General features: G+C 41.5%; 2 protein-coding genes across 2 annotated transcripts in view; one reads left to right on the forward strand and one right to left on the reverse strand.

Moving 5' to 3' along the window:
• Positions 1 to 9,964, reverse strand: part of LOC101861470 (sorting nexin-5) — a gene marked incomplete in the record, with an annotated part of 30,376 nt that extends 20,412 nt beyond the window's left edge. The window contains 3 exon segments of the mRNA XM_013088893.2: positions 102 to 232; positions 1,966 to 2,211; positions 9,552 to 9,964. Coding sequence (XP_012944347.1) covers positions 102 to 232; positions 1,966 to 2,211; positions 9,552 to 9,557 — 383 coding nt within the window.
• A 115-nt stretch (positions 9,965 to 10,079) lies between these two features.
• Positions 10,080 to 14,022, forward strand: part of LOC101860697 (nuclear pore complex protein Nup98-Nup96) — a 51,374-nt gene continuing 47,431 nt past the window's right edge. Inside the window, exon 1 of the mRNA XM_013088889.2 lies at positions 10,080 to 10,187. The gene's annotated coding sequence lies outside the window, so the exon portion shown is untranslated. The remainder of the gene's footprint in view (positions 10,188 to 14,022) is intronic.

Below are 14,022 nucleotides of genomic sequence, written 5' to 3' on the forward strand. Positions count from 1 at the left end.
TCCCTCGAACACACACACACACACACATGCACACCAACACCCCCTGCCCCCGCCACACACACACACACACGCACACACACACAAGAAGTCTGCATCCTTACTTCTGCACAGCCTTGCAGTCTCCTTCAAACTGGTCCCCTCTCATCACTTTTGTGTTATCTCCGAGGTGCTTGCGAGACATCGATTCAGCACTCTTGGGATCAGAGAGGGGCTTGACTGGCAATGGTGGGATCTGGCAGACGAAAACACAAAATAGACATATTATTATTCATAATCACTTCAAGTAAAAATAGGTGCTTTACCCGCAGAATGGGATATGTATGGCATTTGAGTAAACACAAGCCAGTTTGTCCAAATGCTTTGGGACAAAAAAATCTCATTTTAGTTTTAGTAAGATTTTAATGGCACTTGAAACACAATCAGGTTGCATGAGTGCTGAAAATTAGAGGGGTTACCAGATTGTAAATACAAACAAAAGAAGAAGAAGGAGGAGAGATAAGGTCAATAGATGTCTGATAGGGAAGAAGGTGCAAATCATACCAGAGCACCCACCAACCACCCATTCTCAATCTTTTAATATAAGAGAGGCTGAATAAGTTGAAGCAGGACCTGGCACACAAGACAAGTTTCTTTGTCAAACTCGGAATAAAATCACTTTATTTTGTAAGTCAGATGCAAGAGAGACAGAGATGCTTTAATAACAACGGGTCAGCCATAAGGAAATACATGATACAAAACATCAACAAATTTATCTTATACACATAATTTGGCGACAAATTAATGTGTTATCTGATAATTAGAAAATAATTATGACCTGAGAGTGAGAGTCTTCAGTACCGAAAGAGGGATCTGACATTTAAAAAAATCTAGAGGAGCACTAATCTAGGTACCTTTTATCAGCACATACTATACATACTAATTGGGGGGGAGAATGTGGTACCACAAAGAATTTTTTTTGCCATTTCCCTAGAGCTCTTTTGAAAAGCAGCGGGGTAAAACTATACATGGTACTGTCAGTATCATATTTTAGTGATCAAGGCGTGGCATGGGGTTCGCAATTTTTAGCTCCAAAAACGAGAAAAAAAAAGAAAAAAAAGCTAATTTGCAGTTCAGGAACTGGGACCTTTGCCACACTAGCATGGGCTAGAAAGAATCAACAGTTCAAAAACACGAGGCATAATAACAAAACTGAAACAACAACAGTAAAGCAACAACATCAGCAATGACAAAAACAGATACAACTCTACAACAACAACATTTTTTCTGAGTGAACGAGAATCCAAAAGGCAAGAGCAGCATTCATCATTCTCAGGAATATATGGAAGTCTAAGGAACTGGGATTGAACACCAAGATGAGGATCTTCAAAACAAACGTGAAGACTGTTCTACTATATGGTTCAGAGACATGGAGGCTCAGAGCATCAGCAGCAAGGAAACAGCAGAGCTTTGTAAATGGATGCCTACGAAGGACAGTGGGGATCAAGTGGTATGATCGAGTCACTAATGCTCAACTGTGGGAAAGAACAAGCCAAAGGCTAGTAAAGGAAGACATACAGGTGAAGAAATGGAAATGGATAGGACACACCCTGAGAAGACCCCCAACAAGCATCATCAGGCAGGCTTTAACGTGGAACCCACAAAGAAAATGTAAGAAGGGAAGACCAAAGATGACATGGAGGCGAGCGGTACAAGCGGAAATTGAAAAAGCGGGGGCATCATGGAAACAGATAGAAAAGGATGCTCAGGACAGGCTTTGCTGGAGTAATGCTGTTGATGGCCTGTCTCCACTGGGAGTTAAAAAGGGCAAGAGAGAGAGAGAACGAGAAGTATATTTATAGTAATTATCATTTAGAGATTAGATATGGCATGACAGATAAGAAGAAACAACTGAGAGATAGTAAAAAAGTAGAACCTTCTTGGGCCACTTTGCGACTGCACACAACAAGATCAAAGAAATAAACTTACGATTACGCCCTCTGTAGCATTTCCGGTCACCAAATTATGATGAAGCCACTCAATATCTTCATGCTGCCGCAAAACCACACATCCTGATTCCTCAGCCGCCTTCGAGGCATTTATGGTGAACATAATGTTCTCTCCGCGCTTTATTGCTTCGGTAACAGTCGCTTTGTATAGAGGAAGGGGAGGCATGTTCGCTTCTTGGTTGTCAAAGTTGTTCACTTGTCCAGCAGGCCCAGTTGTATCATCATCCTACGATAAAATATACAATGAGCAAACAATTGTTTCAGTAAGCATTTAACAGCACTTACAATAATGCGATCACATGAGTGCCTAAGATTAGAAGAGGTGTTACAAGCACAAAAAAGAAGGAAAAATACGGACGATTGATGTTTGACAGGAAAGAAGGTGCAAACCACATCAGCGCACCCACCACACCAATCACCCATATGAGCTGACAATGGTCACAAAGGAAACATTGTCTAGATTAGGCACAGGCAAGCGCGTCCAAATCGCGGGCCAGATTAATTTAAGAGATATTTCAAATATCTCACTGGCAGAAAGCAGGAGAGAATGGGGTCAATTTGTTGAAATACCCAACTCTCAAAAGTGAGACTAAAACTGACAACAGACGTCAGACACACTGAGTTATTATATTGTTGGTAAGCTGTTAAAATGTGCTAGGCCTAGAATGCAATGTTTTAAAAGAGAGAAGAAAAATCGATTTAATTCTTTTAACAATTATAATACCATTTATCTTTTCTTGCTCTTTTGAATATCTAGAATTTGAACGTCAACATAATATTTCTTGAACTCATGCAACCAATACTACAGATAAAAATGAACAATAAAAAATTGAGGCTTAGTACATACGTAATTCTTTTTCTTCATCTCTCTCGCTCTCTGTCTCTTTTTCAGTCTCTCTCTCTCTTACTCTCTCCTTATGGTTGTGATTTTTTATTTATGGTTGTTTCATTGATATTGTTGTTCCTGGTGCTGTTGTTGGAATTGTAGCCGCTCTTTTTTATTGTTAGTTTTTCGTTTCATTTTTTGTTTGGGTTAGCAGTGGGATTTGGGGTGTGTTTTTGCTTTGTCTCCAAGAGCGAAAATGTTACTTTGTTTTGTTTGTTGCAGTAGCTTCGCCTGACACTTTGTAAATCATTGAATGTTATGTTGGGAGAGGGTGTCTGAATAAAGAACATGTACTTAGAAAGTAATCTAAGGAAAGAGAGAGAGAGAGAGAGAGAGAGAGAGAGAGAGAGAGAGAGAGAGAGAGAGAGAGAGAGAGAGAGAGAGAGAGAGAGAGAGAGAGAGAGACTATGTGTATGCCTACATGTGTGTGAGCAAGAAAGAAAAAAGAGTGTGAGAGAGAGAGAGAGAGAGAGAGAGAGAGAGAGAGAGAGAGAGAGAGAGAGAGAGAGAGAGAGGGGGGGGAGAGAAAGAAAGAGAGAGAGAGAGATGGGGGGGGGGGGAGTACAGAAAATGAAGAAAAGGAAAGGATTTAAGAAAATAAAACACTATTAAAAATAAACTGTACTTCATTGATACCCAGTACGACTTTTTTTTTTGGCGGAGGGGGAGATTTACCCTTTTTTTTTTCAAGCAAACACTGCAAAAAGTGATGTGAAAGTGAATGAATGAATAAATTTTAAATGAATAAATACATTCTTTTTAAAATAATAAAATCAAATGAATTCATACACATTATATTAGACCTCGCTACCAACAGGCCTGGAAACTATTTACTTTAATTTTGAAGACAGACAATTTTATTTTCTAAAATTAATTATCAACTGACTATGGGCTGCATTCATTATTAATCCCTAAATTTACAGGGTCGACTCGAAGATCCAGCAGGTCTTAGTTTGCCCATGCCAGTTTTAGATATTCTTCTCAGGTAATTGCTAGTTTTTCTGCACGTCCAATCTTAACATGATAACTCTTACATCAATCATCTTAAACTCTTTAACCATGCAATTATTTTTCACACTTTGACAATGTTTCCCAGATTTTGTGAAACATGTAGCGGGTAATACACACGCAAAAATATTCATGAAATAGCTAAAACTGAGTCAAACTGAAAAAGGAAGTCGTTTTCGAGTCAAAATAACTCTATTCAGATTTGTAAGAGATTGCATTCACAGTAACTGATAATGCTTCATGCGCCCTGGGATCTGATCGGACATTGTACTGGGACCATCCATCGGGGACTGGCCGAGTTCCATTGGACGCTCCCATTGTCTACTAGAGGTTAATAGAGTTAATATTCAGGTGATGAGCCTCAGGCATGCAAGCATTAAACATTGTAACCAAAGGCGGTGGGTAGTGAAAGGCTCAATTAGGGCTTGAGGCCCCCCCCCCCCTATCCCAAAGTAAATGGTTTCTTAAATAATGAACACTTAAAAAATGTTATGATTGTACGCAATGAACACAGAGTGATCAACTTGGCAGCTTGCTCGCTTTTATCCAACCATTGTTGTCACTCACAACTATAGTAACCTAACTGTTAATCAAATGTCTTTAAGGGCTCAGCACAGGATGAGCCCATTCCAATGGCTCCTCGGTAAGGAAAATCTTCTAGTAAAAAGGTAGAGGACTGGAAAAAAGAACACTGTACTGAGGGCTCACGCTCTCCTGGCCCTGACAATGGGGTGAAAGTCTACGACACACTTTCTCCTAGTGACACAGATACCTACGCACTCATTGGACCTTTAAGTAAGGTGCGTTCTACTTTCCGCGACCACACAGCCTAATCCAGCTCATAGACGGAATATACTTGAAGTGCTGGAAAATTATAAAAATTAACAAGTGAATGGAAGACAAAAGGTGACTGTTCTCTAGTTTGAACGGTTCTCAAAATGCTGTGGCTTACGTAGTGACTAAAGAAAAATCGGTACTGTTTAGTAGGATTGCTTGCTACTTGGTAGTAAAGAAGTGGAAGCAACCAAAGCCCCACCCAAATTTTGGTCCACCCACCTCCACTGACTGTAACCATAAGAGATGGGGGAAGTTGGACATACAAAACATGGGAGACAGAGGCCTACATTTTCATAGGAAGTAGAAGAGCTCGATATCTATGTTGGGAGGATTTCCATAACGAGCGACCACTACGAGAAAGAGTAGAACAGAGGGGTGGAGGGGTTAGGGGTAGGGAGTACTACTTAAGGATGTGAGTCCCGTTTAACATTATAACTATGGAGAGTGGCTTTTGGCTCTTGACTCCACCGACGATTACTTTTTGATGCGTGTGCCGACATGGAGACAAAAATCGTACACGTAGAGGTACGATCTTTGATAGAGAGATATCAAACCTAATTGAAAAACATCAAGTTAGGGTCAAATTCAGGGGGTGGCCCCCCCCTGAAAACCTCCTTGTTCAGAACAAGTGAAATTTGACTGCTCATTTTGTAGGCTATTGAAAAATAACAGAGCATCTCTCGCTCTCGTAGGGATAAACTTCGATTCCGAAATAATTTTGAAGTTAGTATCGATATCCAGTAGGCCTACTCTGTGTGGATGATGCCAACCCCTTACAGACGGGTAACCAGTCATTTCGTCACACGGTCATCTCGTCACCCCCCAATTAAGTGTGATGAAATGACTTCGCTTTTATATCTCTCCAAAATTGTTATGCTAGTAGAGATTTGGAGGATCAGCCTAAAGCTTTTTTTAAGTTATATTAAATTATTAATGTAGATTAAATCTTCATCTAAACTGCTCCATAGCTGAACAATAGTTTTTAAAATAAGGCAAAAACAATGTTTGGTAAAAAGTTAGTAAGGCTTTATTTGAAAGTAAGGGTCTAGCTTTTAACAAATTTCAGTTACCGTACATTTATATTTTTGCTATTTTATTTTTAATTGTTAACAAAAAGTTAGGATCTTGCCAATCACACCTTTCATCAATACTACTTAAAAACTTTGTTGATCTGACTTGATAGATTTCAATATTGTCAATAGGCCTATATTATTAATGAACGGTGTAGCTGATCAGGTAGGCATGACAACTCGCACCCCCCCCCCCCCACAAACGGATAATTAGAGAAGGTCAGGAGAATGCCATTGGCCGATATATTTATAGTAGTGACAGACATCTTGTTTGGTGTCATTGAGGGATTCCCATTTTGCTGTCAGTCATGGTGGCAACACGACCGCACGACGGCAGCCTGCAGACTCGGATTAAATCTTAGATTTTCTTTGCAACTTGCAGAACTTTTCGGTTCTGTTCTCTGTGATTGTGCAGCACTCTTCTTCTGCCCAGATTGATTCTGAAGCTGTACACTACTTAAATAGAGAAGAAGAAGCTTCGCAAAATCATCACTATTTTTATAATCATGATCAGGTGACGCTTCGGTGGGCATCCCCCTTGCGAGGTCAAACAAGACCGCTGTTACTATAAATATCGGCCAATGGTGTACTCTATATGTTCTGTAATTATCCGCTTGTCTCCCTTCCCGACCTTCCATACACTTCCCCCCAACCCTCACCCAAAAATCGTGATTTGCGATTGCCATGACAATGTACGTTTGATGTTCGCAAAAGTGTGCTCGCTACAAAATGACTGTCTCCATTCAACATTGTCGATTTGGGGTGTGACAAGATGACTGATATTCAACAGATGGAACCCACATTCTTAAGTAGTAGCCTACCGTGGTAGAAATAGGGGTAGGGTTTGGGGTAGGTTTAGGGTTACGGTTTAGGCTTGGGGTTGGGTTTGGGTTAGGGTTAGGTCTCTTCTTATAAATTGTGTTTGTAGGGGTGGTGGGTGGCGCTCCATATGGAAGGCCGAAATTATTGTTAGCTGTAGCTAAATTCACGAGGAACAATAATATTAATAATTTTTAAAATGCAGTGGCTACATTCACGGCGCCCTGAATGCAGTTTGCAGGCGCTGTTGAGGCTACGTTCACAGCACTAAAGCTTCGTTTAACCCCTTCACTGCCAGCTATGAGCTACATAGCTGTGCCGGGGAAAATTGCTTCAATTACTACAAGCGTCACATAGAGCCCCTAACTCAGAAACTCAATTGAAATCATTATCATCACTGTTACAGTCATTCATAATTTCGTCCAGAACTTTTGCAGCTAAAAAGGAAGGTCGATAGACTGGTTTGTTGGATGCCATTGCGAAAAGCAACAAAAAAAAAACGTACACAACTCAGAACGTCAACACTTCACTTCTTCAAAACAATGAAAATGACGCTCAGATTCACGGGAGACTACTGAGGATTAGCCGTGACACAGTTTTGACCCTTTAAAAAGAGGAAAATTACACTAAAAATGACTTCATCATAGGCCCGCCGAATCAGCGGGCACATGGCAGTGAAGACGTTAAGGGGAGCGTCCACTGCCGGTTTAAGTCAGCTGGTTTTAGTCAGTGATGACAGTGACGTATATTTAATATTTTGGCCAGGTTCAAGCGTTCCATCCCATGAGATGAAGGAAAACGAAGCGCCCTTACCGAATTAAAGTCGGGGTATGGGATTATAATATGGAAAATTGGATACGGTAGGCCTATAATGGGAAACACGAGGTGAGAGATGGGACACAGAAGGTGGGATTCGGTAGATGGGACTGGTCATAAAATGTGTATAAGAATGACTGTATTGAACCGGGTCAGCCAGGGAACAGTGGCGGTGGGTAGAGAAGGGCTCATGGGCTTGAGCCCCCCTCCCCACCCCCCAGCTCTATCCCAAAACAAATGAAAATAACGAAATAAGCAGTTGAAACTGTTATGATCGCACGCAACGAACACAGAGTAATCAACTTGGTGGCTAGCTCGTTTACCCAATCACTGTTGTCACCGCTTACAACTATAGTAACCTAACAGCAAAGAAAATGTCTCTAGGGCTCAGCAAAAGACGAGCCCATCCCCACTGCCCCTCCATAATAAAATCCCTCATGTAAAAAGGCAGAAAACTGTTAAAAATAACACTGCACAGAGGGGCTCACGCTCTCCTAGCCCTGACAATGTCAGAGTGAAAGTTTACGACACACTTTCCTCCCCCAGAGAAACAGTGAGTTTATTGGACCTTGGTTATGTTGTACTTTCCACGACTACGCATCCTAATCCAGCTCATAGACGGTATATGGAGTGCTTTGAGATCATGTTGGTGTGTGCGCCGCTGAGATTTAACAGTTATTAAACATCAAACCACTTTTGGGGCAATTTTTCATTTGATGAAAATTAATTAGAGAAATTTGGAGGAGAAACGGCTTCGTCCCCACCATCCAGAAGAATTTAAACAAAGAGATGGAAGACAAACGTGATTCACCTCGTTTGAATGATTCTAAAAATGAAAAATGCCGCGACTTGCAGAGAGTATAGAAAAATCACCACTGTTTTGTTCTTATTGCTTGCTATTTGGTGGCAAAGAAGTGGAAACAACCTATGCCCCACCCAAATTTGGGTCCACCCACCGCCACAGCCTGGGAACCAACGCAGAGAGAAAATGATGGGAATCAATTATTCTTATTATAATAATAACAAACACCCTCTATCTCTCTTTTTCTGTCTGTCTCTCCCCTTTCTCTTTCTCCAACCCCCCCTCTCTCTCTATTTTACTCTATCTCTGTGTCTCTCCCTCCCTTTTTCTCTCTCCCCTTCTCTCTTTCTCTCTCTCCCATCCCCCCCCCCCCCCAACCTTCTCTCTCTCTCTCTCTCTCTCTCTCTCTCTCTCACACACACACACACACACTGCCCCCAGACAAAATTGCACGCTTTCAACTTGAGAGTGCTGGAACGTTTGTCGGCCCATGTGAGCCCAAGTCTACTGTCTTGCGTGGATGTGAGATAGATCTAGGTCAATTAACATCTTGGTAGGTGTATACATTTTTGTTTATATAGACTTTAGGCAATCCTAATGCGTTGTTGCTTAATTGAGAGTTTCTCGTTTTTCCTTACACTGGCGAGCTCTGAGCCAGAGCTCAGTGTAAGGGAAAACGATGAATGGTCGAGCGGTTAAGGATCACTGCTTCGTTTTCCTTCAACTCATAGGAAGGAATGCTTGAAGCAGGCTAAAATATAAAATATGTGTCACAGTCGTCATCACCGGCTTGTACTAAAACCGGCAGTGGACGCTCCGTCTAAACGAAGCTTCAGTGCTGTGAACATAGCCTCAACAGCGCCTGCATACTGCATTCAGGGCGCCATGAACGTAGCCTGCCAACTACGGTCAAGGCGCCGTGAACGTAGCCTGCCAACAACGGTCACGACGGCGTGAACGTAGCGCAGACTGCATTCACAGCGCCATGAACGTAGCTACAAACTAGATCTAGCTAGAGTGCTAGACACTACACACACAGTTTAGGTTTAGGGCTGGATTGATATTTGGTGGACCCCCTGTGTTTACATGTGAACTAATGCGCATTAGCCATTAGCTATAACAACAGTGGTGGAGTTTCAGGGGGGCTAGCCTCCCTGGAAACATCATCGACTCTTACTTTTCCTTTTCCTGGGAAAGGTTTCCAGTTTCAATTTATTACACGCACCCATACAAAAGTCAGCTTTATTAAAGAAAGGCCTTATTAAAAAGTTAAAAGTGGTCGCTCGTTGCTGATGTCTTTTTGAACGTCCTACTGCAAACCAATTTACCTCCATACTGTTGGCCTTAGATCTAGATCCAAACCAAGAGCAAAGTGATCCTTCAGAAAAATTTCTTCGAAGTTCGAACGGCTAGCAGAGAAGTGATAGTAGATTTTCTAGATATTGTTCTTCAACAACATTCAATCCGGAAGGGGCGTAGTAGAGTTATTTTTGCGATGATCACATGCATTGAAAATAGAAAGGTGAAATGGGTCAAAGGTTATTCGGGTTGGATTTGGAAAATTGTAAATTTTAAAACCTGGATCGGGTTGGTAAAAACTGGCATAGACCAAAATGACTAAATTTAGATTCTTTGTAATTATTTCTCAGAATCACGGAATCTGTATTTTAAAAAACAATTTTATAATATTGACTGATTGTAGATAATCACATACTTTAACACTTCTAAGTTAAAGATTTTCAAAGGGATAATACGTTATTTACAAATGATTCCATGCTTGAAATCTTAGACAGCCGCCATATTTATATCGAATAGGCCTAGTTCTCTCCCTTTTCAATTTTCAATGGCGAGCGCGGCCGCCTGGACCTAAATCTACTTCTGACTGGTTACAGGCAGCTAAGTTTAGATCTATATTGTTTTTTTATAAGTTCAATCACCGAGGACGTAAAGGCAGTTCTTTCAAGGTATGTTGGGTGAATATCGTGTCAAGAGCTCTAGATTCTAGTTTGTTAGTGGATTTGGAACGTAGATCTACAAGCCTTTGCAATCGGAGGATGTTCTCAGTCTGACAGTCTGAAGACGAAGAAGTTCAAATTCTACAAATTGTCGATTGAATTGAATCAAATCATATCATGAGGTTTTTTTTTCCAAGTTCAGCTTGCACCTTGCCCATGTCTTTGACTTGTAATGTAAAGCAGTTAGCATGGTACATTCTAGGCCTCTCAATTTTAGAACCCTTTCATTTCAATCATTTCACATTGATTTTTTACTCTCATACGTCATGATGAAAATACACCATGGGATGGTCATGTACAATTGAGTCTTATTTTATTGGCTTAGTTATTCGCACAGGGTGTGTGAATACTATGAAATTTTATTCGCACAGGGTGTGTGAATACTGTGAAATTTTATTCGCACAGGGTGTGTGAATACTTTGAGATGTTATTCGCACAGGGTGTGTGTGAAGAATCGAAAGTTTCGAAGTGATTATTCGGACTCGAGTCCGAATATGAAAAAATGTTATTCGGACTCTGATTCTTGTCCAGCATGACATCACTTCCGACTTCCTGTAACTCGTGAATCCGGCTTCCTGTCCTGCCTCACTCGTGACTCGCCTCAGGCTGGGTAGAGACCGGGATCACTTCGGGCAAAAAGGCGTTTTGTGCAGGAGCCGAGTTTTAATCTTATGATGAATTTGAGGCCGGCCTGAAAAGTTATAGCGCTTCTAATAAATGTTTATTTATCAAGAGGTCATCAGAAGCAATTAAAGTTAAAGATGGCTCGTTAGCATGTGTCGGGGTCGGATGGGCGGCCTGCACACACACGTGTGGCTGTGTGCGTGTCGGGGAGGATGGTGGGGGGGGGGGCACTATCAGCTTTAACGTCGCATAAAAGCGTCGGTCTTTTCCCCCCCCCCGGCAACTGATCATTACAATAATAAGCTAGTCTTGACGTAGATCTATCTACGTAATGAATTGTGCGCTGGTCTATGGAATCAAAAGTTGCCGTATGCTCAGCTCTACTCTACACAGCAACACTACTTTTTCTTGTGGTAAACAATCGATATGACACAGGCTTGTGTATTTGAATGAATCGGTCTTTTTTTTTTTTTACACAGCTCATAATATGCCAGGTGGTCTGCTAATCTTCAATTTTACCTTTTTCTACAACAAAGAAAGTGGGAAACGTGGGGGGGGGGGGGGGGGGGGAGGCGTATCAATGAGGCGGCGGGCATTGGATCGGCAGATAAGGTGTGGGGGAAACTAAAAAATGGCGGAAAATTGGAAGCACTGAACGTTAGATCTATAGAACGAAGACACTTTCTTTTTTCCAGACCCGAGTCCGAATAACATTTTTTTTTATTCGGACTCGAGTCCGAATAACGACGGCCGTGAAGAATACTATGAAATTATATGTGCACAGGTCACAGGGTGTGTGAATCTAGATCTAGATTAGATCTACAAAATATTATTGGCAGGGGCGTTTCAAAAGAAGGATGGAAATTATCTAGGCTAGCATTTCCTCATCCCCCCCCCCCCCCCCTCATTCGTGTAGGGACAAAGATCATGGATAACAAGATAGTTCACTCCTCTTTTTGAATAGATAGATCTAGCCAAATAAAAAAGTGTCCTCAAATAATAGTGCGGACTTTGCAAATAGACCCTGCTTGTGTGAAAAACAATAAAAGTGAAGGCCATCTCTATTCTCACCCCGGTAGTTCGGCTCGATTCGAAAAGTGAAATAGCCATGTAGCATCTTTGTAGTCAATAAAATTAGCTTACTTTTGTGCTACAACGTAATCTTTTCTTTGCCTTTATCCATTTGATCATCCACATCGATAGAAAGTATTCCGAAATTAGGAAAAACAGGTCTTGTTTCACACCGGGTGAGAATAGCCTACGGTGGCAAGTCTCACCCGGGGTGAGAGGTCGATCGTATTTCTGTTCTCACCCCGGGTGAGAATAGCCCCTCTTCCAAAAGTGAAATTAACAGACTGTGTTTATAAATCCTATTCTTCTTCTAGAGAGCTTCAAAACAAAGACTCCAGCGACATCTGAAGCAATGCGCTAACTTCTGCGAACACTTTTCGGGCTGAGTAAACAATCTTACATATCTATCTTTGGTAGGGATAGGTTAGATCTAATTCTAATTGTGCAATGCGATACAAAAAAACAACAACTTCTCAAATAACAAATTGGAATTCAAGTTGTGTATTGTGTCAATGATAATGACTCGAATCTCTTTTTTTTTTCGTTTTTTGTTTTCCTTGCACCTTGAGAGAGAGAGAGATGAGTGAAACAAGTTATACTAGATATAGATCTAGTGTCCAGTTGTTTTAACATTTAAAGCCTTTGCCAAAAGGTGGGATACCGGGGTGTGACAAACGAGGTCCAAAATCAACGTAGGCTCGACCCTGTGCGAATATAATCATTTCTTATTCGCACACCGGGTGTGAATAATTTTCTTATGCACACACCCGGTGTGAATAAAATAAAATCTTATGGGCGCACCCGGTGTGAATAATCACTTCCTATTTTATTAGCCTCAATGTGAATATGAGAGAGGCGGTTCCGGCCAAGGCTAAGGTGTTGACAGTTCACATGATCTAATACAATAATACCTTAAATCTACTAATACAGTGGAACTAATACAGTGGAACTCGGATTCAACGAGATGAGATAGATCTAGAAAAAGAAATCTAGACTAGATATCTCTAGAATCTATTCCCTGTTTGGTTTTTTTTTCTTTAAAATCAATAAAAAATAACCCGGATTCAACGAGCACTTAAATCACAGCGAGCTCGGATTCAACAAGGTCGCTTCCGGGGTGAACAGCCCGCATGTGGCTTCGCTCTCATTTTTCTCACGGAGCAAACTTTCTATTCCCGGAACGGAGTGTCTACGGTAGTCTACGTACACTGTAGTGTAACTGGGCACCAAGTCTCAGTATCTACGTACACGGTAACCGGGCTCCTAGCCTCAGTATCTACGTACACGGTAACCAGAATGAAAATAAATCAATATATTTTATCCTGTGCTGCCATTTGCTGAAAAAAAGAAAGTCATACAAGCGTCTTGTCCAACTCGCCATCGTGACCTGCCTGTCAGTGAATCTGTGCATATGCTTCACATTGTGAGTACCGGTTGGGGTCACCAAAGTTCATTCAAAGTCTGTGCGCTGCGAAGTATAGGGCTCCGGAATGGGGGGAATTGTATTATTGATATTTTTTTTAAAGGTGCTGTCGAGGGAGGGGTGGGGATGGCTACACTGGTAGACACTGAGGCTAGGTGCCCGGTTACCGTGTACGTAGACACTCCGTTCCCAGAAACCTTCCATTGCACCTGCATCGTGACCCATTATTCACTTAGCCGATTGCATACGACCAATCAGTGGTCTTTTTTCTTGCGTTGTTGGCACGCACGTGAGTCGGGGTTGGATGGGCGGTCTGCACACGTGTGACTGACCGTTGAACGTCGCAGATTCTATACCAACGCATCAGTCTTTTTTTTACCCTCGGCAACTGATCATTATTACAATGATAAACTGGTCTTGATGTAGATCTATGTAATGAATTGTGCTCGTGGTCTGTGGAATTAAAAGTTGCCGTATAATGCTAGTCTCTACCCAGCAACTCAGACAATCGAAATGACACAGGCGTGCACATTTGGACGAATCCATCTTTTTTTATACAGCTCATAATAATAATATGCAGGCATTTCAGGCACTACTTGTGACTTGAATTTATAAATTACTTGCTCAGTGCCTCTACACAAAACCTCGTGTTTGCTATAATGAACA

Source organism: Aplysia californica, unplaced genomic scaffold, assembly GCF_000002075.1.
Source record: "Aplysia californica isolate F4 #8 unplaced genomic scaffold, AplCal3.0 scaffold00827, whole genome shotgun sequence".
NCBI lineage: Eukaryota > Metazoa > Mollusca > Gastropoda > Aplysiida > Aplysiidae > Aplysia > Aplysia californica.